The sequence below is a fragment of the Bombus vosnesenskii genome, unplaced genomic scaffold, assembly GCF_011952255.1.
Source record: "Bombus vosnesenskii isolate JDL3184/JDL3185 unplaced genomic scaffold, Bvos_JDL3184-5_v1.1 scf7180000013272, whole genome shotgun sequence".
Lineage (NCBI taxonomy): Eukaryota > Metazoa > Arthropoda > Insecta > Hymenoptera > Apidae > Bombus > Bombus vosnesenskii.
The window spans coordinates 2,694,362-2,715,820 of NW_022882930.1; the positions used below are offsets into that span (position 1 = coordinate 2,694,362).

The following is a 21,459-nucleotide window of genomic DNA, read 5'->3' on the forward strand; positions in this document are numbered from 1 at the left end:
TTAATGTCACTTTCAATTTCGTGAGCTTAATATTAAGACACTGATTTGATTATGTCACAGAAACCTATGAGCTGAAAGTTGCGTGTGTTTCAAAGCAAATATGGAGGATTTCAGTGACACGAATTCGCACGAAATGACAGAAAATCATGTTCAAAAACGGTGTAATAATCAGTGGGTTCGATTAAATGTTGGTGGTACATATTTTTTAACGGCGAAGACTACTTTAGCTAGAGACCCCAATTCATTTCTCTATCGATTGTGTCAGGAAGATTCTGACCTTATCTCAGACAGGGTTAGTTGATGTTTTTAAATAACCGCGAATTTTAAAACATTGTCAAAAATTGTTAAATATTTTCATCTATATGAATATTTTTTGTGTAATTAATAAGAATATTTTATATAAATCAATTTAGGTAATTATTTTTATAAACCTTTTACATTAAAAGATATATAAACTTGAGTGACATAGCAAATTTTGTTTATTTTCTAATATGATATGTAGCATATGTGTCATTATATTGAAATAATTATACATTAATAATTCATAATGTATATAAATATTAGTATGAAATCATAATTTGTAATTTTACACGAATTATGTATCGTTATAAAATATGTATCATTTATGAAAAATTATTTGTATACTTCATTGTACAGGATGAAACTGGAGCATATTTAATAGATCGTGACCCAACATATTTTAGTCCTGTTTTAAATTACTTACGTCATGGGAAATTGGTTATTAATAAAGATTTAACAGAAGAAGGTGTCTTAGAAGAAGCAGAATTTTATAATATTACAGAACTCATTCGGCTAGTGAAAGAAAGAATTATCTTAAGAGATACCAGACCATTAAGAGATTCAAAGAAACATGTTTATAGAGTCATTCAGTGTCATGAAGATGAATTAACTCAAATGGTATCAACAATGTCTGATGGATGGAAATTTGAGCAGGTATTTTATATGTAAAATTAAATATATTTTTATTTGATATATTAGTGTTTTATCCTTTTTAACATACATTAATAATACAAGAACAAATAACATGCATTGTTAAATTAAAATTGTACTCTTATTTATTTTAGTTAATCAATATAGGATCTCAGTATAATTATGGAAATAACGATCATGCTGAATTTCTATGTGTGGTCAGTCGAGAATATGGAGCCAGTCAACTCAATAGTAAGGAACAAGAATCAACAGATCGTGTTAAGGTATCATTATTGCATTCAAAATTCTTATGTCACTCTTTTAACCAAAGCAATTATACATAATCTTTGTTCATAATTTTATTAAATAATTATGTTACTTTCTTTCTATTTCTTATTTATTTTGTCATAATTGTAACATGAAATCATATTACTAATGTCAACAATTATGTTTATATTTTATTACCAAAGATTATAATTAATAAAAAATTGGAATACATATAAATAAAATATGGAATTATACCATTTCAAAAAAAGTGTTTATAGTTAGGAAATTTTTATAGTTTTATGTAAATGAAGTCACATATATTTAAATCTCTATCTATAAATCTTTTAACTAATTAAGCACACATTATGAATACTTTGTTTTATGATGCAAGATAATATAAAAGTACCTTATAGTTGGTATTAAATATATGCTACTAAGTTTTATAAAAAACATTTTATATTGTTTTTGTATAAAAATTAAAAATATTTATAGATTTATCCTTTTTTATGACTTAAATTTATTTAAATTATAATATAATACTAATTAATTATTTATATTTTTCTTCTCAAAACATATATCATTAATTCAGGGGCCAATTTGCATGAGCATGTTCTGCCTCTGATATTTGCTGTATGTATTACATCATGGTTTTTTTGTACTGCATGCTGTACACTAAATAAAGAATTTTTTCTTTTATTGGTTTGGTTACTTTCTACCCTGTTGTCCTGCAACATTTATTAATGCATGTGTTTGAATTATATTTTGAATGTATTATATTTACAATAGAAATTTTTTAAATTGAAAGCTTTTATAATATACATTGAATTTATAGTACAATATTTTTAATAATTAAATAATGTACAAAATCAGTTCATATAATAAGGTTTCATTTATTATTACTCTATTGTATATTAATCAAAATATTTTCTTCAAAATATGAAGATATTGTGTTATTATAATTTATACAACAAAATGCAGAGGCTGAACAATGCTAAAAATAAATGACATTCGCATATTTTACTTAAGATTTTACATTCATATTTATATTTTTTTTCAATGGAATATAATTTTTAATATGAACCTCATAATATAATCTTACTAAGCTTGAATCATTAAATTATATTTTAGGTTCTGCAGCAGAAGGGTTCTCGCATGTAATCTCTAAATCCGTCCTTTTCTTTTCTTGCTTCATTTAATTAAATCAACTGTGCAGCAACAAGATGAAGACTGTTTTTATTTCTACATGTAAAAGTTTAAGTTCACACAAGATCTTCATTGCTTCATTTTTCATGTACAGTGATAATAACAAAAAAGAAAATACAAAGGTATAATACCTTTTGTAGATACATAGTTATTATGCAACAACACAAGGTGAAGCTTTAAAAACCGAAAGTATCACACATTAATAAGTGAATCATTTTATCTTCTCCAATCATAATTTTAATTTATCAAACATTTAACGAGAATGAATATGGATTGTAGTGGTAGAAATAGTGCTTAATCATTCCATGAGGGATCATACATTTTATAATGAAAGAAATTAATACTGAAGTAAAACTTTTTATCCCACTTATAATCTGTGACACTCTCCTTTTAAAAAAGAATGTACCAAATATAAAAAATATTAATACATATATACACGCAATCACTAATATTAATATGCTATGAAAAGAAATTGTTATTTAGTAATGTTTTAGTTCACTAAATAGTTTAAAAGACAATAGCATTCATAAAGGCAATCTTTTTCATACAAATTTCTACAATGAATATAAATACTCTCTAGTAATAAATAGTTTATCTTTTTGTAACAAGTTGTATAAAAATAATTTTTTTTCTAATCGTATCTTTGTCATAATATTATCTAAATTACTTACCTTCGCACTGCCGCTATAAAACATAAAATAATATTTGTATATTTAGCATGATACTTTTGATTATCAAATACAAAGTTATAACTACAAATGTAAAACTAATTTTGAGATGTAATAACGTGGATGAAAAAAAAGAATGAATGTAATTTTTAACAAAAGCAATTTATTATATCGTTTATTGATATACGATAATATATAGCGAAAAGATTTGAATACAAAAGTTTAAACCATATGAAACATTTAAAAAAAGCTGAATAATTCTCAGTTACTTAAGTATTATTTTCTATATGCATATAATTTCTATTTCATAATATTTCATTTAATGCAAAGCAATTAGGAAGGTAGACTGTAAAATTATGTATGTATAAAAGATACATATTATTTTATTTTCCTCTTCTTTTATTTACAGTGCATCTACTTTGTTTAGATAAGAGTTTCCATTTTTATATATATTTAAGACTACAACAAATCTCTATTATATAATTATAGAATTAAAAACACTTTATAATAGGCATTAACATAAGCTGTCAATTGTTGAAGGCCTATTAAAGAAGTGTTGTAGACAATATACTTGTATTTAAAAGCATTATTCATGAGAAGAAACTTACACGTAGCACTAAATTGTTATAGGTATTGTTAGAATTATGTTATATATGATATATAATAAATTGTATATTATATATACACATATACAATAATTTCATAAAAAAGATTTTTTTCTAAACATATATAAAATAATTTAGTGATATTATTAGTTAATTACGATTCACATTCACAATATGTCACTTGGTAAACATTAATACATGAAAATTTAATTATATAGTTTACAATAAAAAATGTAACAATATAACACTTATAATGAAAATTTATTGTTTGGCTAGTAATTATTATTTTATGTACTCAAAATAACAGGAAAATTTTAGGACCAATGTTAGTCATTTTGTGCAATGTATAATGTAATTCAGTGAACTTGTGTTTAACTTGTATGATTAATCTAATTGATATTAGAATTATCATATTATACATAGGTATATATAACTCTATATGTAAAAGAGTTTGTACTTTCATAGATATATTTCTAAGTCTATTAAATGTTTGATGTTTATTGTTAGAAAAGAAAGTAATATTTATATGCATCAAAAGTAAGTTTTAATACCAATAAATATTTCAAATTACATAGAAGAAGATTATAGGAGGAAGTATATAAATGCAAATGAAATAAATAAAATTTATAACATACAAATTGTGGATTTAAAATAAAAGCAATTCTATTTATAAAGGACATATACATCTATTAATTATTTTTAACATTACATATGTTTATTAATGTATATGAATGTATGAATTTAATATTTAATTTCTAAATTTTTTTAAAGATTATCTATGTAGATATTTTACATTATTAAAAAATATATGACATATTTCATCGATTACAATAAAATTTAAAACTTCATTTCTATGAAGTTCACAAGAATATTTTTAAAAATGCTACTAACGCTTGATTTCAAAGCTAGATTTATTTTCTAAGGGTATCACATTTTTATAAATTTTAATATATAAATGATTACATAAGTGTTTTATTAATTGAAAATATATTATTTACAAGACAGTACCAAGTATCTTTACAATAAATTATAAACATTAAAATATAAAACTAAATTCTACAACACAATTGGGTATATGTTTAAACATTGATTAAGGCATATTTGCTATTGTTTTTAGTGGTTGATCAAGGTATCTTGCTAAAGCTTGTGCTTTTTCTCTTAGTAAACCAAATCCCACATTTTCTTTTGCATACAAACATAACAACAAATTAGCGACTTCGGTAATAACGACTTTGCCCTCCTAAAAGAAAATGTTTTATTAAAAAACATGTTACAAATGTATTATTTCAATATATATATATAACATATAACCGTATGTTGTTTACAACTTTTCATTAATATGCAACTGAAATTTCTGAACAATAATTTGCAATAAAAACTAGTAACTATATACATATTATTTTACTAAAAATATTTTTGCAGTACATTGCAAATATTTTTATTTGTAATCAATTCGTATAAGATATTAATAAAGCAATTTAATTGCATAGAATTTAAGTATTATATAATTAATTACTTGATAATCAAATCTATTAATATTTGATCATTACCACACAATCCATTAATACGAATTGCAATTCATCTTCCTTAAATGCATTTCGTCCATTTTTTTCATAAGCTGACCAAATATTACTTGTAATAGCAGCAGTTACTCTTGCATCTTTATCGCCATAACCACTGTAAGCTAATAAACCACCATCTCTATTTAATAATCTGAAATATATTTTCATTTGAAATATTTGATCACAAACTTTTGTTTTCCTAATTACAATAACGATAAGAAAAATATGTAAATTTATATATGTGATTTCACTTGCATGTTTATTAATATTTATATATCTTATAACATTATATAGTTATTGGATTATATTTAAAAAAACATGCATATAAATCGTGCTTAATTTAACGAAAGAAATATTTTACTTACAATGTATTTTCTACGCCGCCGGTATTAGCTTGACTAAGTACTTGCGTTAATGCTTTTGGTTTCAACATAGTTTCACAAGTAATACAAATTTCTCTTTCTTGTTATCTTCTTTAAATTACTCTCATTAAACTTTATCGTGAACCTAATATAAAACACCAACAAGGTATGAGCATTATTTTTTAATACTTGTATTCTATAAAACAAAGGATAATATCTCTAGGACAAAAAATGTAGAACACAAATTGTAGGATACCAATTTTTCACTAGAGAAAATTAAATTTCTAGCATATGGACTTTTCATAATCTGTAACTATCGTATGAAAACATGTTTTAATATTGATAAGGGTACAAAATAAATATTGTTATTCTATTTTAACGCATTGTAATCAAAGACTACACTGATGATGTGATATTTACAACAAGCAGAAGTTCTGCGACAGTGTTGCTATTATGGACTTACTTTATATATTTAAATTGGTAATAGTGAGCAATTTGGTCAGTATTTCCAATTTCTTTCTCAAACTTTGATATTGTTAAAAGGCCTGCTAAATAAACAAAATATCACGAAAAAAAATATTGCAATCAATTATACATATTTGTAATTTTACTTCAGAGCTAAACCTAAATCTAACCTCAATCTAGGAAAAGCCCTAGAAAATTTCATTTTTATTTTGCAATGTAATGTATAAACATTTTACTATTAGCTACTATTACATATGGGCGTATTTACATAATCGCAAAAGTAAGATAAATAGCACTGAAATGTGTTCCTTGTACAAAAGTACTTAACGTAGTTAAAAGATGATAATAAATATTATCGTAAGGAAATTGTAGAGTAGATTAATATTACACATGGAAAGTAAGTTGATGAATACTGATATATAATAAATATACATATATATATATATATATATATATATATATATATATATATATATATATATATATATATATATATATATATATATATATATATATATATATATAAACGAGTCTTTGAACTGGAATTTTACAGCTATAGTTTATAGTTCAAAGTAAAGGATATTAAGTAATATTGAACAACTTTAGAATTATATATAACACATTTAGAATTACAATAAAACAAATTAAATTATGTTTGATACAATAAGTTATTATTATTATTGTAAATTGTGATATAAGCGACAGTTTTATAAACATTTTATTAATTATGTATGTATATGAAACAAAATACATTATTGACATTATTTGCTAAATTATTAAACTGAAGAAAATGTTACAACAACGAAAATCACCATTACTTTTTGAAATATTTTACGAATGTCAAACTACAAAAGCTAGAACTAGTAGGATGACTCTCATTCATCATCATGTGGATACACCAGTATTTATGCCAGTAGGTACACAGGTAAGTTAAATATAATTAAAAAAAAAAGATTAATGTTTTATGACATTGCAAATCATATTTGGCATATCATTAAACTTGTAATAAGATTTAAGTGTTTATAAAATATTCTATTACTTACAGTCATATTATAGATATATATAAATCAGTCACATTATACATTTTAATAGCAATATTAATGTTTTAGGGTACTTTAAAAGGCATATTACCTCAACAATTAGAACAATTGAATTGTCAAATTATACTTGGAAATACATATCATCTTGGAACAAGACCTGTATGTAATATATATAAATATATAAAGCATAAAGCTTTTCTTTAATATTTCTTCAAGTTATAAAATAATTGAGTTACTTATATTCAAATAAAGTGAACAAATATGTTATTGATAAAAACTGGATTTTGTAGGGTCTTAATATAATGCAGAAAGCTGGTGGTTTACATAACTTTATGAATTGGAAAAGAGCATTATTAACAGATTCTGGTGGTTTTCAAATGGTATCGTTACTAGAACTTGCTAAAATTACGGAAGAAGGTGTCAAGTTTAAATCACCATATAATGGTAATCATTGTATAAGAACAATATATACTTATATTGTATTATGTAAAAATACAAATAAAATACTTTAATATTACTTTACAGGAACAGATTGCATGTTGACACCTGAACATTCTATACAAATACAAAACATAATAGGAGCAGATATAATTATGCAACTTGATGATGTTGTTAAAACTACATTAACAGGACCAAGAGTAGAAGAAGCAATGCATAGGTAGAATTGCATTTATATATATAATTTATAAATAATATTATTGCATTTACGTATATAATATATTATTAATTCCTATCAAAATAATTTTTAATACTCAATATATTATTTACAGAACAACTAGATGGTTAGATAGATGTTTAAAAGCACATCAGAGATCAAATGCGCAAAGTATATTTCCAATTGTACAAGGAGGTCTTGATCCTAAACTTAGATCAGAATGTGCAAATCAATTAATTAAACGTGAAGTGAATGGCTATGCTGTAGGTGGATTAAGGTAAAATATTAATTTAGATGGATTAATTTAGGGAAAGAGAAAGATTATTTTATGATTAATAATATTTCTAGTGGTGGAGAATCTAAAGATGATTTTTGGAGAATGGTACACCTTACTACAAATATACTTCCAAAAACTAAACCACGTTATTTAATGGGTGTTGGATTTGCTATTGATTTAGTTATTTGTTGTGCTTTGGGAATAGATATGTTTGACTGTGTATTTCCTACAAGAACAGCGGTAATTAATTACGGATAATGTGTTTGAATTAAAGAAGAATATACACAAAGTGCAACAAGCTGGTAAAATGAAATCTATTAATGCATATATTACTTTTTTAGAGGTTTGGTTGTGCTTTAGTACGTACTGGTCAATTAAATTTAAAACAAGTTCAATATCGTAAAGATATGAGGCCAATAGATGAATCGTGTGAATGTAGTACATGCAAAACATACACACGTGCTTATCTTCATCATATTGTAACGGTAGAAACAGTTGCATGTCATTTACTATCTGTTCATAATATTGCATTCCAAATGAAATTGATGAAAGATATTAGACAAAGTATCCAAGAACAAAGATTCCCAGAATTTATACAGCAATTCATGTTAGATTTGTTTCCAAACAAGGAATATCCCCCATGGATAGTTAATGCATTGGAAGCTGTTAATGTTACATTATTATAGTAATAATTATTATTTATTTTCATAATAAAATATGTCTTGTATAATTTTTTAATGTCCTTTATAGAAATAAATGTTTGAAAATTTTATATATTTTATAGTAATTGATTTCAACTATTAATAATACTAAGGTATGTAAATTATCATTTATATGAATATCTTACATAAAATAAGTACTAACATATTAAAATACATGATTAATATTATATTCATTTACTTACTAATGTATGTATTAATATACATATTAATGTTCTTAATAGAATTTATATAAGAGAAACCCACTCAATGTTAAAAATTGTTTTGCAATTTGTGCAAAACTTGTACTTCAACCCAGTTTTAAAAATATTTTAATTAACATTTTATTAGTTTCAACATTACCTTGTTATTTTAGATTTTCGTAATGTTTAATGATAATTTTCTTTTAAAATATCAACCAAATTTAATTTTGAAATTATATATGCTTTTTGTTTTAAATATATTCATCTATTATTCCAAACTATGGTGAGTAGGCAATCAAATTACGAATAATATTAATAATTTCATCACATAAAATCATCTGAATCATATCCACTATTTTCTACATTTGATGTCATATTAGATGTATTAAATAAAGAATTATAACTTCTGTAAAAAGTAGAAAATAATGTTAAGTCTGACGAGATTAAACAATTTATATTTGTCAATAATGTACCATAATTTTTGTCTAACCTCATTTCTGCTTCTTCCTTTCTTCGTTTTTCTTCTGCCTTTTCTCTTTCCTTTTGCTCTCTCAAAAGTCTCTTTTTATCTTCCCGTTCATTTCTGTCCCGTTGTTCTCTTTCTGATCTTAAATTTACTTGTTCTGAACGTTTAGTTTTATTCAATCGATTAACAACAGTATTTATTCGTTTTGCAACATGAATTTTACGAACATCCTTATCTTTATGAAAACCAACTTGTCCTATTTCCATACCTGGTGTTTTTTTCAGATTAGACCACATTGTGTATACTACATCGATATCATTCATTTTATTTCCTTCAATACTATTTGCTTTCACTAATTGTGCTGCATCTTCTAAAACTACACTAGGTATGTCATCTATTGTTTGACCCTATAAATCATGTATTCATATATAGATACGCATATATAAATGTGTAAAAGAACATGCATGTTTTTAATAGAAAATATTTACAAGGCGAAGTCGAAGGTATACATGCGCTGAAGAATATTTGTCAACATGAAACCAAACATCTTCTGGCCAACCCCACTTTATGAGGTCATCATCTAGAAAAATATATATTGAAAGAACGTATCTTATACATTATAATATATTTTAGAATTTTTCATTTACTTTCATATTGGTCGACTCCCATAAATAATGTCACCGATGGTTGTACAACTATAATTAAAAATTATAATTATCATTCTAACCTTACTGCATATTATTAGTTTTTTAGTAGTAAAATGTATATGAGAAAATTTAAATATACATTAAACATGAAGCCAGTGATAAATAATAATACCTTCACTTGTAAAATAATAAACCATTATTACAAAAAATATTTAGTTGAAACACGTGGTGTGATTTATCTGTCAAATTTCAAGTCGATACTAGCGACAGCAAACCGTACTTCTTGGAACTATTTAACTTTCTAATACGTAATACCAGAGTTGTAATACTCTGTTTCATGTATATTTTTCTAAAATTGGAAAAAATATATTATGTCCATATGAATATATACTCAAAATTAAAAATGTAATGTTAAAATATACATATCATAAAATAGATTTTTAGCAATGTTAATAAAATTCATGATTCATGAATATAAGTCTATTAAATATATCTAATATATAACCATAATAATAGGCTTCATTAATATGCATGCCTATTATAGCATCGTTTAAAACATTTAGAAAATCTTTTGCTACAAGCTTATGATATTCATTTTTTATTTTATTATAATTTATATTATTCTTATATTGTTCATAATATTAATATTAATTTATTTTACAAAATAATATTTAAATCAGAAATCAATTGCATATTGACTGATATGAATCGTATGTTTTTCGGCATGATATATTGATATAATATGATCCAATACTGGTCCTACTTCAGGATCTCTTATTCGTTCACTTATAGTTACTGGTGATTCTAACAGCGATAAATACACTAAAAATTTCATTTTTACATTAATTATTGTATTATCTAATTATATTAATTTTTTTTTATTTTTATTATTTATTAATAAAAATAATCTTACCAAGTAACATATTAGGATTTGTAAGACTAAGTTGAATACGTGGATCATTCATGATTACTTTATAAATTTGACTACCTGGATCAAGTTCTTTATCTAAATTTTGTAAACTATGCCTCCTTTCTCCAAGTAACCATTCACACTGAAAAGAAGAATATATTTGAAGTGTAATAAAATTAAATTTATATAGATTACTCACAGCATTAATTTGATTGTTTTCAGTAATTTTTAGTGCCTCAATAATATTCTTTTCTTCAAATCCCATCTCTGATAATGATTGTACTGCTCTAGAACTAGGTTTGAAATCCATCTTCCTATAGTAACGGTAACTTTTTAGTAAATGATCTACTATGCTGAGTACATTTTCTTCCTTCTTCAAATTTTCACATCCTACATATAATTATCAATTTATTTGTATACAATTATAAATCAACATGTAATAATAACATATAATTTATCATAATTTTAATCATTTTCAATTAATATGTTTATTACATATATTATTATTTTATAAATCCAAATATGGGCTGTAAACAAATTTTTAATATTTCTGAAAAGAAGTGTTCTCTTTGTGAAGTTTTATTTTTAATTGTAATATATTTTAGTTTTAACAATTATATGGATGATTTTAAATATGTATGAATTAATGTATGAATGTTTTAAATATGAAATTGAATAAGAATATAATTTATAAAGAAAAACTACATTATGATTATATAATATTTATAGTACTTTATATATAGCAAAAAATGAAATGATTTTTCAAAATATACGCTTGTCATAATTTAAAATTTTCTCAAGAATAAAATCAAGAAGATTTATTTGTACTTGACTTGTATTAAATATTATCTAAATAATTAGCTCCTTCAAATAAATCAATACCTGTTTCCCCTAAGACATTTTTGATATATAAATAGATGAACTGGAAACTGCAACATCTTTATTATTACCTTTTTCAATAGATATCAAATCTAAGTAATCATCATCATCATCATCTTCTGGATCATTCTGATGTTCTGCTAACCATTCTAATGCTTCTACTATATTTGATCTGTAATAAGTTAAAAATCAGAGCATAAAATATTACTTTTAATTTATTAATATTCCTGAACATTAAATTAAATAGTAGATTGCGTACTTTCGTAAGTGAAGAGCTTTCAGAACCTTTTTTTCAGAAAAACCCATTTCTGTGAGAGTTTTTGCAGCATTTGTATTAATATTTGGTTTACATCTTGCCTCTAATTTTTCTTTTAAGATATCATAAAACTTTTGTGCTTCTGGGCTATACGATATAATCCTTGCTGATGCTTTTACAAGTGTAATAAAAATTTTTCGTATTTCATTCTGAAACTATAATATAAAATATATAACGTAAATTTTCTCAATACAGAAAATGCAATAATTATACATGTATGTGTATATTTACATCTGCAGGACAAGAAAGAAATGGAATAGGTTTAGGTGGATTACGTATAGGTAAATCTTTTGTTATTTGTAATACTACTTCTTCATCTGGACCTTTCAAAATTTCTGCAGATAAATTTTCATTTATGGGTATTGGACGTATCTTTATTAACATTAATTCATCTGTAATAAAGATAATCATTTTATTTTGCTTAATATATCTGCTGATGTAGCACAGAATTTTAGCAAATTGTTTTACCATTTTCATTAACTTTTTCATTAATTACACTATGATCATCTATAAGCCATTTGAATTCAGATGTATGAACTAAACGAAAGTTAGTTGGACTTCTTGATTTATCATCACCATAGAAATGTTTTATTGCAATATTTTTTATGTTATTGATAGTCATATCTGATGTCACATTAAACCTCATGATCATTCCTTCAAGACTAAGTAAATAAATTATGTTTACTAATAGCTCCCAGGAAGATATTGATAATATTTAATAATATTCTACCTTATAATATTCAAAACAAGTTTTGAGTTAGACATTGTATAGTTTTATAATTATTTATTTTAATAAGATGAATCATCAGATTGTCTTTTGCTTGCTCTTGCTAAACTTTTTGCATCCCAAGTTTCACCAAGTAATTCTTGCAATCATAGAAATATTAGTTATATCTGTAACATAAAGATATGTTATCATTTCTCTTATTATATATGATATAAATCAACTTGAGTATCTTTAAAATAGCTTTGTATTTATATACATATATATGTATATATAATTTTTCATTTTATAATATAAATATTATATTCACTTTTAACATGAAATTTCTTAAGATGTGTATTTTAATTAAAATTTCCTTCGCACTACATTGTCATAATTTTCTTGATATAAAGGTTAGAAATGAATTGTAGAAACATTTTCAAGTGTCACTATGCTAAATGTAATGAATAAACCATGTATGGTTTTTAATCATATCGTATATGAAATAGCGTATATGACACGTATTTGTAAATGTTTTGTTAAAAGTTACAGCACTTAATCAACATTTTTTATCAGCATAAAATTTAAGTTATATATAGGTACATAAATGCCAGTTATCACTTATCAGAAATTGCAGATAATCAGATGATTTGTTTGTATATTATGTGCATGTCAAGATATACAAAGTACAATCGAAAATATATAATCATGAAAAATTAATTCTGTAACTGTTTATTTTCATAAAACGTTTCTTTCTCAATTTTTTTTATTCTTTGAAGGAAAAGGAAGATTATACATACAATAAAATATATTTCGTAGAAATGCTTTTATAATTTGGAGGCAATACATTAAAAACATTACAATACTATGTACTTTAGAAAAAAAGTCAATAAACAAAACAATTACTAATAACATAATTGTGAATGTGTAATAACATGTTTAAATTATAATAATATTTTTGATGTTACTACAATAAAAAATATCAAGTTTAAAAAAGGGTTTGGTTAGATCTATTGCGTATGTATATAGAAGTATTTAAATATCTTCTTTCTTCTGTTTCTTATAAAATGTCATTTAAATGTTATTTAAATTTAGGTATTCATTGATATATATAAAAATTCTACAAATATCTAAATTTAATAACAACAAGAATATAAATTTTGACTAAATTAATGAATTTTTCAGGATGACTGAAAAGTCTGGATGTGGTGAATTGCAACAATTGGTTCAAGAAGAAGAATGTGAAGAACCATTAAGTCAAGGTGGAGAAGCTACACCACCTTCCACACCAGCAAGATCTCATCATCCAAGTAAAAATGATACACATAGTTCTCATATATCGGTATGAATTTAGTATTAGTTACCTAATTTTGACTACTAAAACATAAATTCAAATGTATCATTTCAAAAAAATGGATAAATAGGTGATTTAAATAAAACAATAAAAATAGTAAAAGAGTTTATTATTTCAGCAACAAGTATTATGGGAAACTAATGTACAAACATCACCAATTATTAGTAAAGGAAGTTCTGGTCAGGCAACAAGTCAAGGATCTATGGTTTCTGGCCGTGCTGTGAATCTTTCAAATCATGGTAATCAGTCACGTCTAATGTATATGAATGAGAAGGAAAAGCAAAAACCAAATCGACCAGAACTACCAAAAATAAATCGTCAACATAGAGGTAACTTTGTACTTCATAGTAACATTTAAAAATATTATTTAGAATATAGTAGTAAGTATCCTAAAAATATTTACAACATTTAAATAATATCTTTTTATTCAATTTTCAGTTATATAATGTTACATATTATATTTAATAATACGAAAATTTATATTTTTGTTAATTAATAATATATTATAATCTTTTCATATATTTTTCTGTTTTAAGTATTGTTATGTTTTCATTATATTTTTTGGTTGTGTTTTGGTGTCATTAAATAAAGCTATGGCACCATGCAAACATCATTGCTTTTTGTCAGAGGTTCCTGATGTTCGTCGTATGGAACAAGCTTTATTACAACTTCTGGAAGATTTCCATAGTGGTAATTTACGAGCATTTGGTATGTGAAATATGCTTTTCAATATAGCAGAATAAATATAAAATTGGAATAATATGGAATTGAAATACAGGAAAAGATTGTAGTATGGAACAAATGACAGAAATACGAGAACAACAAGAGCAATTAGCTAAACTTCATTTTGAGTTAGGTCAAAGACAAGGAATTGGTGGAGAACAATCAGGTTTACGACATTCAAGTGCTAATATGAATAATTTGTTGGAATGTCTTCAAGAGCTTAGTGTTTGTATTGAAAAATTACATAGCAAGTAATTGTAAAATATTTATAATATATACAAAATTTATTTAAACATGATATTTAAATAGAAACATGAAAATTAATTAATATAAAAAATAGAATATAATGAAAATTTATGTACTTTATAGAATGTTTTCGCATTTTGGAAATATTTCACGATACTGTTTTTATATAACCGTACATTTAACTTTTCCAATAATGAAATAATTATATTTCTTGATTACAATGTTTTTATTTAATTTAGAAGTTCCTCTTATTATTTTTGTAAATTTAGTTTTATCAAATTCCTTGTAAAATATAAATATATAGTAGTAGCTATTTAATAATATTTAATAAATGATAAAAAGTAAATCACTATGAAGTAGTCATATAATCTAATGAAATTGCATATTTATGTTTAATTATCTATGCCAAACATTTTTTTATAGAAATATTTCATTTCATTTTACTAAACATTTTAACAAATTTATATCAGTGCTTATGTTTATGTAATACTCTAAAACTGTAATTTGTATATTTAATAAAATGACGTAAGTTGTACATTCAAATATACTAAATAATGACAATATTAAAAATTCTTGTTAAAAGTTAGGAAACAAAATTTTTAAAACTTTTCTAAAATTCAATTTTAGTTTTGTATTATCTAAAATGTTAATGTAATTTAATGGAAAAGAAATAAATACGGTTCCTGGTATTTATCTGAAAAAAGAATATATCTTCTTTCTACGTTGTATTATTTATTTTATTAACTGTTCCTATAATATATTTATTCTCTGTTAAGAAGAAATCCATTTTAAAATATAATAAACTAATCAAAATTTGTGTATCAAGCAAGTGCATGAAGCTAATAATATTTTCATAATATATAAGAAAATAGTACATAGGTTCGACGATAAAGGAAATTTATTTAAAATAATATTGAAAGTGTTATGTAAAATAAGTTGTTTTATACATAATTAAATTGTATCGTAAAATAAATGAAGTACGCATAAGGGTCGCAAAATAGTTGTTTTGAAATGCGATTATTAATCCAACAATCTAACTATAAAATAAAATCTGTTGTTACACACATAATATAATCTCGAATTAGGGAAAATATGTATTTTCCGAAAAAATCTCGATGTGTTTTACGCAATCTTAAATCTAATCTCAATTGATTTTAAACATTCGGAAGTTTATATTGTAGATAGCAGTCATTTCCGTTACCTTGCAGCATTAAAACTATATTTCGTATAGGAGATATTGATGTCATGTAATTTAATCTTTTTGGATATGCAACAAAACGTTACTATCAGTTGAATTTAGTTTTATTTAAAAGTGTTATACTTCCATTTATCTTATTACATGTGTTAAATATAGGGTTGAACTGCAATGTTTTCTTTCCAACCTCACAATCAGGTTTGTATTATCATATTTATATAGCTACAAAAGTTTCCAAAATTCATAGATAGCTTATTAGATAGTCTTTTACATTTGATGACATAACAAGTATATACATGAAATTTATATTGTATGTCTTCCTTAAAAATGTCTTTAAAAATTTCCGTTTTATAACCTTATATGTCTATTACATTAATACAAACTTATGAAATTTTTGTCTATTTCATGTCTGTCTTTAGTAAAAGATAATTTCCTGGATTACAAAATAAATTACTTTCTATATGTGTACATTTTTATTTTATTCAATCTTGAAAATAATTAGAGCAAAATATTTAAAATTTCTTATTTCTAAAAAAGAGAATTATTTCTAGGTGTTATATCATCTGACGCAATTAACTTCAGTAGTTAGTCCAAAATCTACATCATTTTCAGTTAAAGTTAAAAGACAAAATGAATTGAAAAAATCTATGAATGATATCTCTTCTGGTAATTTGTCAGACGTAAGATAATTTGGTAATGTATTACATAAAACTATAATGATGCAAATTACTAAGTTTACTTTTTATTTTAGGCTACTAAAAATTATATTGATACATTAATAGGCAAATTAAACATGTCTGATGTAATTACAATGTTTGATATAAGGACAAATAACGTTATGGTAGCATTAGATCAAGTTTCTATGAAAATTTTTAAGAGAAATTTAGAAAAAAATAATAAGTGGAAAGTCTATGCATCAGGATTAAATTCCACAAAAAACAAACACAAATATCTATATAAAAGATGTATGGAAGAAATTATTTTACCTGCTATGTATTTACCATCGAAACAATATCATACAACATTATGTACCTTTTGTAACAAAAATTCATTTAATCACTATGTACAAATTCGTAGTTTTAGAACAAAACGTAATGTCTCTACTGAATTAGAAAAACAATCATCATTTATAAATAAATTTAAAAACTTGGTTGGTCATTTCTCTGGAACAGTAAGATCATGTATTATTTATTATCTATATTGATATTTTATATACTTTGTGAATAACTTTCTTACTTCATAGAATACAGGATTAGTACATGCTCTAAAAGAAAAGGACTTGGCAACAATAAAAAATTTATTTAATAGTCAAACATCGACAGAAGAATATAAAAGAATTATATTAGCTTTTATTGAAGGATATGAAGCAGGACTTAGACGCCAAACATATTCAACTTTTGGATGGTTCAAAATACTATGTAGCTTATTAACAGGAACTGTATTATTAATCTTTTGGTATGGAGGTATGTATTATAGAGGTATAATACAATTTCTATCATTATTTTCTTTGATAACTTTATTTTAATATATTTTTTTGTAGTTACTATCTGTCATTAGCATTTTAAAAAAATATATGTTAATATTGAATATTGTCAATTATTTCAAATAAATAATCATAATAATTTGAAAGTCACTGAAAAATTATTTCACTAAAGGAAGAAGTATTTTTAATATTAACTGTATTATATTAACTATATAATATTAAATATTAAAGTGATAGAGGAGCATTAAAGGAGTATTTAGAATATATTAATATGCTTTAGATTACTAATAATGATGTAAATTTTCTTATACCTTTCATATTGCAGTTTATGTTGTAGGAAGTGGATTACGATTTCCAATGGATGGTGTTAAGTTTAGACCAGAAATAACAGACATAACTTTTAATGACGTTAAAGGAGTAAGTAAATTATTTAAAAGATTCTAATATATCTAAAATCTAATAAATTCTAAAATGAATAAAATCTAATAAGATTTTTCATTTTACTAAATACTGTATATTCATTTGTTTATATACAATTAGGTTGCAGAAGCTAAACAAGAATTAAGAGATATAGTTGAATTTTTAAAAAATCCAGAAAAATTTGTTGCACTCGGTGCAAAATTACCTAAAGGTGTATTACTAGTAGGACCACCAGGAACAGGAAAAACATTATTAGCTAGAGCAGTAGCTGGCGAAGCTGGTGTCCCATTTTTTCAAGCTGCTGGACCTGAATTTGAAGAGATTTTAGTAGGACAAGGTGCACGAAGAATGAGAGATTTATTTAGTAAGTTATAAACAAAATATTGCGAACACAAAATAAATATTAAAGAAACATTCTAAATCATACATTAAATAAAACAAAAAAAACTCCTAAAGAAATATTATTAATGGTTTTCAATTTTTTTTTCTTCTACACTTTTTCTTTATTATAATTAATATATATTGATTATTTATAAGCCATATTAGTTCGATATATGTACTATATATGTATATTAGGAATTGTACATGCTATTTATATTTCAATGTTATGATCACAACATTCTAATGCTGTCATTAATGTTGTCTATTTATATTCTTTTTTTATCTGTATCATGATTTAATGAGCCTTAATTAGCAAGTGTGTATTACCTCAAAAAAATTTTTTATTTTGGGAATTATAAAACAATATGCCCTACAAAAGATATTTATAATTATCTTCATTTTGAATAAAAATTTAAAGAGAAGAAAAGAGAATTTATTTTGATATCATATGTAATTTATATTATGATGTGCAATTTCAATTAAAGTGTCCTGAAAAATTTGTATTACTTATTCATGATCTGTTATTCTTTTTCAGAAGCAGCAAAAGAAAAAGCACCTGCCGTAATATTTATAGATGAAATTGATTCTGTTGGTGCAAAACGAACAAATTCAGCTCTTCATCCATATGCAAATCAAACAGTAAATCAGTTACTTACGGAAATGGATGGGTAAATAAAAAATTTTACCTCTTTATCCTGTAGAATATGGAATAATTCTGAAAATTAATATAGGTTATATACGAAAGCAAAGGAAATTAATAGAAGAAAAGATAAAGAAATTAATGATTATCTTTTTAAATTTTTTAAAAATAATATATGTATTACAAGTTCAACAATTTCGTACTACTTTCTTAATGTATTTTCTCAAGATATGTTTTTATTTCATGTGCATTAAAACTAGGAGACTGAATCTACAATATAAACAATATGTATAATATAGTAAGCATATTATGTTTCCTTATATTAGAGTTAAAGAAATGAGTGTAGGATGGCAAAATAGTACTAATTACATTCATTCATTTCTTTCTCCTATTAATTTTCCTTCTTCTTTTTCTGAAGAAATAAAGTTCAAATTTTAAATTTTGTTACTTATAATTTATAAATTATGACCTTATATATCGATTTTATGTACATTTATTATCATTAATAGTTATATATTTCTTTGTACTTACAGATTTCTTCAGAACGAAGGTGTTATAGTATTAGGTGCGACGAATAGACGGGATGATTTAGATAAAGCATTAATGCGACCCGGTCGTTTTGATGTTGAAGTTCTTGTTGATATACCAGATTACTTAAGCCGGAAGGAAATTTTTGATTTATATTTATCAAGAATATTAACACAAGAGGTTGATGCAGACTATTTAGCAAAGTGTACTCCTGGATTTACTGGAGCTGATATAGAGAATATGGTATTCATTTGAAAATAAGTATTAATTTTAGATCAAGTTAATTTTATTATTATGAGCTTAATTTTAAAAGGTAAATCAAGCAGCTTTAAGAGCTGCTATAAATGATGCTGAATATGTAACAATGAAACATTTAGAATATGCTAGAGATAAAATAATCATGGGTCCAGAAAGAAAACAAAAAATTAAAGATACAGAAACTAATACCATTACAGCATATCATGAAGCAGGACATGCATTAGTTGCATATTATACTAAAGATGCACCACCTATACATAAAATTACCATCTTGTCTCATAGCCATTCTTTGGGACATGTAAGTGTTATAAATTAATAATTGTATTTTTTATTGATATTACATTTCAGTACTCTTTTTGTATAGACAGCGTTTTTATTTAACGACGAATATCATACAACGAAATCCAAATTATTAGCTCTAATGGATAGTTCAATGGGTGGTCGTGCTGCAGAAGAATTAATTTTTGGTTCTGATAAAGTAACAGCAGGAGCATATAACGATTTTCAGGTATTTTGATATAGTTCATATTTATATTAATAATATCTTATCACATATGGTACAATAATTAAAAAAATAAATTACAAGAGCTTAGGAAACAAATTCTAAATACTAAAAATATTCCTAATTTTATTTGCAAATAGTGAAAATTTGAAAATATTACATTGTAATCATTGATAATATTGATAATCATATTTCTTAGAGGGCGACTTCCATCGCAGAAGAGATGGTACACAAGTATGGTATGTCTGAAAAAGTTGGTTTTGGTACAATTCGTAGAAATGGTCAAGGGGATGGATTTCAATTAGGTCCTAGCACAAGTGATCTTGCTGATAAGGAAGTGAAGCGCCTTTTACAAGTAAATTTTATCACCATATAATGTTAATTCTATCATGTAATATTATTCTTTAACCTTTTACATCAAAATTACTATATTTTCTATCTTAGGAATCATATGAACGAGCAAAACTGACATTACAAAAACATGCGAAAGAACTTAAAAAAGTAGCAGATGCTTTACTTAAGTACGAAACATTAAGCAGTAAAGATGTAGAAGCTATTATTAATGGAGAAAAAATTCCACCTGAGACTTTGAAGAATCAACCACGAATTGTAGATCCGACTGAACATGTATTATAAGTAGCATATCGAGATATTCAGTTTAAGATGATAAGTAAAATAAATTATTTGGTGCAGTATCGCAATTTACAATCATACTTTATATTACTTTATTATAAGTAATTATATTTTACAATTTTCAATTTTACAAATTTAATTAAGATATATCAGCTTTTTCAATTGAGAACTTTGTAATACATAACTTCTATTTCATTATCTAATTACTTATTTCTTTAATAAATTAAATTTATATAACAG

The 21,459-nt window shown here is 24.2% G+C and overlaps 7 protein-coding genes across 16 annotated transcripts; 4 read left to right on the forward strand and 3 right to left on the reverse strand.

The window, feature by feature from the left end:
- The first annotated feature begins 32 nt into the window (after positions 1-32).
- Positions 33-4,352, forward strand: LOC117231524 (BTB/POZ domain-containing protein KCTD5). Of its 2 annotated transcripts, XM_033490049.1 has the most exons (4): positions 33-292; positions 658-954; positions 1,086-1,214; positions 2,326-4,352. In XM_033490049.1, the coding sequence occupies exons 1-4, from the start codon at positions 101-103 to the stop codon at positions 2,353-2,355; spliced, it is 648 nt and encodes a 215-aa protein (XP_033345940.1). In that variant the 5' UTR covers positions 33-100; the 3' UTR covers positions 2,356-4,352. The 2 variants fall into 2 exon arrangements, with proteins under 2 accessions (XP_033345940.1, XP_033345939.1); XM_033490048.1 differs by lacking the exon at positions 2,326-4,352 and having other exon boundaries at positions 1,086-1,313.
- A 275-nt stretch (positions 4,353-4,627) lies between these two features.
- Positions 4,628-6,013, reverse strand: LOC117231527 (ragulator complex protein LAMTOR2). The gene is made up of 3 exons (XM_033490053.1): positions 5,601-6,013; positions 5,224-5,386; positions 4,628-4,913 (listed from the first exon to the last, which is right to left on the reverse strand). Exons 1-3 carry the CDS (start codon positions 5,666-5,668, stop codon positions 4,764-4,766), a joined length of 381 nt encoding a protein of 126 aa, XP_033345944.1. The 5' UTR covers positions 5,669-6,013; the 3' UTR covers positions 4,628-4,763.
- A 596-nt stretch (positions 6,014-6,609) lies between these two features.
- On the forward strand, positions 6,610-8,806 carry LOC117231520 (queuine tRNA-ribosyltransferase catalytic subunit). The gene is made up of 7 exons (XM_033490040.1): positions 6,610-6,987; positions 7,172-7,261; positions 7,393-7,546; positions 7,628-7,760; positions 7,873-8,034; positions 8,106-8,274; positions 8,376-8,806. The coding sequence occupies exons 1-7, from the start codon at positions 6,853-6,855 to the stop codon at positions 8,718-8,720; spliced, it is 1,188 nt and encodes a 395-aa protein (XP_033345931.1). The 5' UTR covers positions 6,610-6,852; the 3' UTR covers positions 8,721-8,806.
- Positions 8,807-9,040: 234 nt separating this feature from the next.
- Positions 9,041-10,379, reverse strand: LOC117231525 (coiled-coil domain-containing protein 25). 2 transcript variants are annotated; one of them, XM_033490051.1, is made up of 6 exons: positions 10,221-10,379; positions 10,049-10,096; positions 9,890-9,981; positions 9,670-9,808; positions 9,426-9,558; positions 9,041-9,341 (listed from the first exon to the last, which is right to left on the reverse strand). In XM_033490051.1, exons 1-6 carry the CDS (start codon positions 10,243-10,245, stop codon positions 9,260-9,262), a joined length of 519 nt encoding a protein of 172 aa, XP_033345942.1. In that variant the 5' UTR covers positions 10,246-10,379; the 3' UTR covers positions 9,041-9,259. The 2 variants fall into 2 exon arrangements, with proteins under 2 accessions (XP_033345942.1, XP_033345941.1); XM_033490050.1 differs by having other exon boundaries at positions 9,132-9,341; positions 9,426-9,808; positions 10,221-10,378.
- A 238-nt stretch (positions 10,380-10,617) lies between these two features.
- Positions 10,618-13,455, reverse strand: LOC117231521 (ubiquitin-associated domain-containing protein 1). 2 transcript variants are annotated; one of them, XM_033490041.1, is made up of 10 exons: positions 13,188-13,455; positions 12,884-13,047; positions 12,622-12,815; positions 12,385-12,545; positions 12,097-12,308; positions 11,909-12,009; positions 11,841-11,849; positions 11,158-11,348; positions 10,962-11,100; positions 10,618-10,870 (listed from the first exon to the last, which is right to left on the reverse strand). In XM_033490041.1, the coding sequence occupies exons 2-10, from the start codon at positions 12,916-12,918 to the stop codon at positions 10,725-10,727; spliced, it is 1,188 nt and encodes a 395-aa protein (XP_033345932.1). In that variant the 5' UTR covers positions 12,919-13,047; positions 13,188-13,455; the 3' UTR covers positions 10,618-10,724. The 2 variants fall into 2 exon arrangements, with proteins under 2 accessions (XP_033345932.1, XP_033345933.1); XM_033490042.1 differs by lacking the exon at positions 11,841-11,849 and having other exon boundaries at positions 10,620-10,870.
- Positions 13,456-13,467: 12 nt separating this feature from the next.
- LOC117231523 (coiled-coil domain-containing protein 28A) lies at positions 13,468-15,226 on the forward strand. 4 transcript variants are annotated; one of them, XM_033490044.1, is made up of 5 exons: positions 13,468-13,873; positions 14,042-14,198; positions 14,329-14,539; positions 14,802-14,918; positions 14,989-15,226. In XM_033490044.1, exons 2-5 carry the CDS (start codon positions 14,043-14,045, stop codon positions 15,186-15,188), a joined length of 684 nt encoding a protein of 227 aa, XP_033345935.1. In that variant the 5' UTR covers positions 13,468-13,873; position 14,042; the 3' UTR covers positions 15,189-15,226. The 4 variants fall into 4 exon arrangements, with proteins under 4 accessions (XP_033345935.1, XP_033345938.1, XP_033345934.1 ...); XM_033490047.1 differs by having other exon boundaries at positions 13,469-13,873; positions 14,838-14,918; XM_033490043.1 differs by lacking the exon at positions 13,468-13,873 and adding an exon at positions 13,894-13,951.
- A 1,108-nt stretch (positions 15,227-16,334) lies between these two features.
- Positions 16,335-21,297, forward strand: LOC117231362 (ATP-dependent zinc metalloprotease YME1L). 4 transcript variants are annotated; one of them, XM_033489748.1, is made up of 12 exons: positions 16,335-16,572; positions 16,926-17,040; positions 17,126-17,545; positions 17,618-17,837; positions 18,183-18,274; positions 18,398-18,641; positions 19,194-19,326; positions 19,832-20,069; positions 20,140-20,382; positions 20,449-20,592; positions 20,786-20,941; positions 21,031-21,297. In XM_033489748.1, exons 2-12 carry the CDS (start codon positions 17,026-17,028, stop codon positions 21,220-21,222), a joined length of 2,097 nt encoding a protein of 698 aa, XP_033345639.1. In that variant the 5' UTR covers positions 16,335-16,572; positions 16,926-17,025; the 3' UTR covers positions 21,223-21,297. The 4 variants fall into 4 exon arrangements, with proteins under 4 accessions (XP_033345639.1, XP_033345637.1, XP_033345636.1 ...); XM_033489746.1 differs by having other exon boundaries at positions 16,339-16,572; positions 16,926-17,054; positions 18,195-18,274; XM_033489745.1 differs by having other exon boundaries at positions 16,340-16,572; positions 16,926-17,054.
- Positions 21,298-21,459: the final 162 nt, after the last annotated feature.